The sequence below is a fragment of the Gekko japonicus genome, unplaced genomic scaffold, assembly GCF_001447785.1.
Source record: "Gekko japonicus isolate JY-2015 unplaced genomic scaffold, Gekko_japonicus_V1.1 scaffold1911, whole genome shotgun sequence".
Lineage (NCBI taxonomy): Eukaryota > Metazoa > Chordata > Lepidosauria > Squamata > Gekkonidae > Gekko > Gekko japonicus.
The window spans coordinates 149,136-151,280 of record NW_015170945.1 but is presented as its reverse complement, the minus strand read 5'-3'; the positions used below and the strand labels follow the sequence as shown (position 1 = coordinate 151,280).

The following is a 2,145-nucleotide window of genomic DNA, read 5'->3' as shown; positions in this document are numbered from 1 at the left end:
CAGGGGTGGAGGGGTCCAACCCCCCCCCATCCCCATTGGGGGGGGGGGGGGTGTCTCACCTGAGTGCCACCTTCAAGGATTTGGCACCATGGTACTTGGAGTTGATCAGCAACGCGTTCTCCAGAAACCGGAGGGAGAGGTCGTACTCCATCACCCCGTGGAGGACCAACCCGATATTGTTCTAGAGAGGAGGACACAGCATGTGCCAGTCAGACAGAGGAGGAACACGCCAGGCGCCAGTCAGGGACGGCAGGCAGCCACCCCCTCAAGGTGCAGCTTGGGAAAAGCCCTTTCTACATGCTTCAAAGCTGTGCTATAATCAGATGCTTCAAAGCTGTGCTATAATCAGATGTACTTTTGGCTGGAAGGGTGGAAGATAAATGTAAGATTCGTACAAGTCTGCAGAACTTCAGAATCTCAGAAGCAAAATACACAGCATGATGCAGTCAGCACAAATCCCACAGGGGCTGGGGGAGGCAGGGCTGCACAGGCCAGGGGAATGGACCTCCCCTTCCAAACTTGAACCTCAATCCTGAAACAGCCCCTTCCGTCTTTTCTCAATAACCGTCTTTTCTCCGCTGCTGAAGTTCAATGAAAAGCGGATGGTCGGACGGAGGGCTTTGCTCCGTGACAATATCAAGTGGATTGTTACACGAGGAACCCACACACAATGCACAGGCCCTCTCCAAAGCTCCTTTCTCGGCAAGGGCTTTCAGAATTACTCACATCCAAGAGGGCCATTTCTGGGTGATCCTCCCCAAACACCAAGAGCATGAGGTAGCGTGCACGATAGAGTAGGTTGAGCGCCGTGGAGAGCTGGCTGTTTGCAAAGCAGTACAGTGCAAGGTGCATCTGGAACAGACAAAAGGTCATTGGTGGCACCCCCATCCCCCTCCTCCACAGACAGAAGCGACCAGGCCTGCCTTTGCCAAGGGGTGGACGACACACGCAGAAGAATGAGGCTGCAGGCAATGGATCGCACCACTGAAGACGCTGGTCAGGAGATACCATTCTGAGGCTCCTCCACACAGAGCCCCTGCAAACTAGCACATCAGGAACGAGGGTGTTAGCCTAAACCAGGGGTGGCCAAACTGCAGCTTGGGAGGCACCAGGAGGCCAGCTGGGGAAGCGAGGGGGAGGCATGCCGCCCCCCCAGTTGGTCTTCCCTTCCCAGCCAGTGTTCTCCTCCCTGGGTAGGCTTGAGGTGGGGGTGGGGGGGGGACGGAGAGCAGAGAAAGAAAGTAACTTGAACTTCAAATGCATTCTCAAAGCCTCCCTCTCCTCACCAGCTGGCTTGGAGAAAGCATCTGTATCTTTAAATTCCTTCTCCAAGCCTAGTCAACCGGCGAAGGGGCGGGGGGGAGGGGCTTGGAGGATGCATTTAAAGTTGCTTTCTTTCTATTCCTCCCTCCCTCCCCCCATCATTTTGCTTTCTCTCTCTCTCTTTCCCCCTTCTTTCCTCCCTCTCCATCTATTTGCTTTCCTTCCTCCTTCGCTCATCTATTTACTTTCTTTGTTTCTCTCTGTCTCTGACAAATAAATATAATTAGCAAATAAATATCATTGGACAAATAAATATCATTCTCAATATCTGTTTTTACCCCTTTAGTTTTTATTTCCAGCAGCCTCATTTAATGTTAATAAAAAGTAAATGTGCGTATTTCCCAATAAAAACGTGTGCGTGATCTCTGTTCGTGTCTTGCGGCTCTCCAACATCCATTTATTCTGTGTGGCTCTCTCATTAAGCAGGCTTGGCCACCCCAAACTCTTCCTTGCTACTTTTCTGCTTGCCAGAATTCCTGATTTCCAATGCGCCATCTTGTTTTCAGTCCACAGCCTTGTTCTGCAGCACGAGAGGCCCAGGCTAAATCCGGCATCCCGCAGCACAGCCTTTTCCCCCTGAAGCTGCGCAGGACAGGCTCGCTACAGTGGAAATAGGGAGCATCTCTATGTACCCAGGAACTGAAGACATGGTGGTAAATCAGCATAAAACATGCTTGCCAAAGGCTGATCTAACCATCTATGAAAAGCTCAGGCTTGGCCACACTCAGTGACTTCTCTAAAGCCTAGACCACCTCTTGCCTCCATTCTGAGCCAGCTGCCTGCACCAGTGAGGGCACTGGCATCTGTTTCTCCGGAGCGCCC

General features: G+C 51.9%; 1 protein-coding gene across 1 annotated transcript in view; it reads right to left on the bottom strand.

Moving 5' to 3' along the window:
* Positions 1-2,145, bottom strand: part of CLUH (clustered mitochondria (cluA/CLU1) homolog) — a 65,567-nt gene that overhangs the window by 10,882 nt on the left and 52,540 nt on the right. Inside the window, exons 22-23 of the mRNA XM_015418890.1 lie at positions 727-852; positions 60-181 (exon numbers count right to left, since the gene is read on the bottom strand). Coding sequence (XP_015274376.1) covers positions 60-181; positions 727-852 — 248 coding nt within the window. The remainder of the gene's footprint in view (positions 1-59; positions 182-726; positions 853-2,145) is intronic.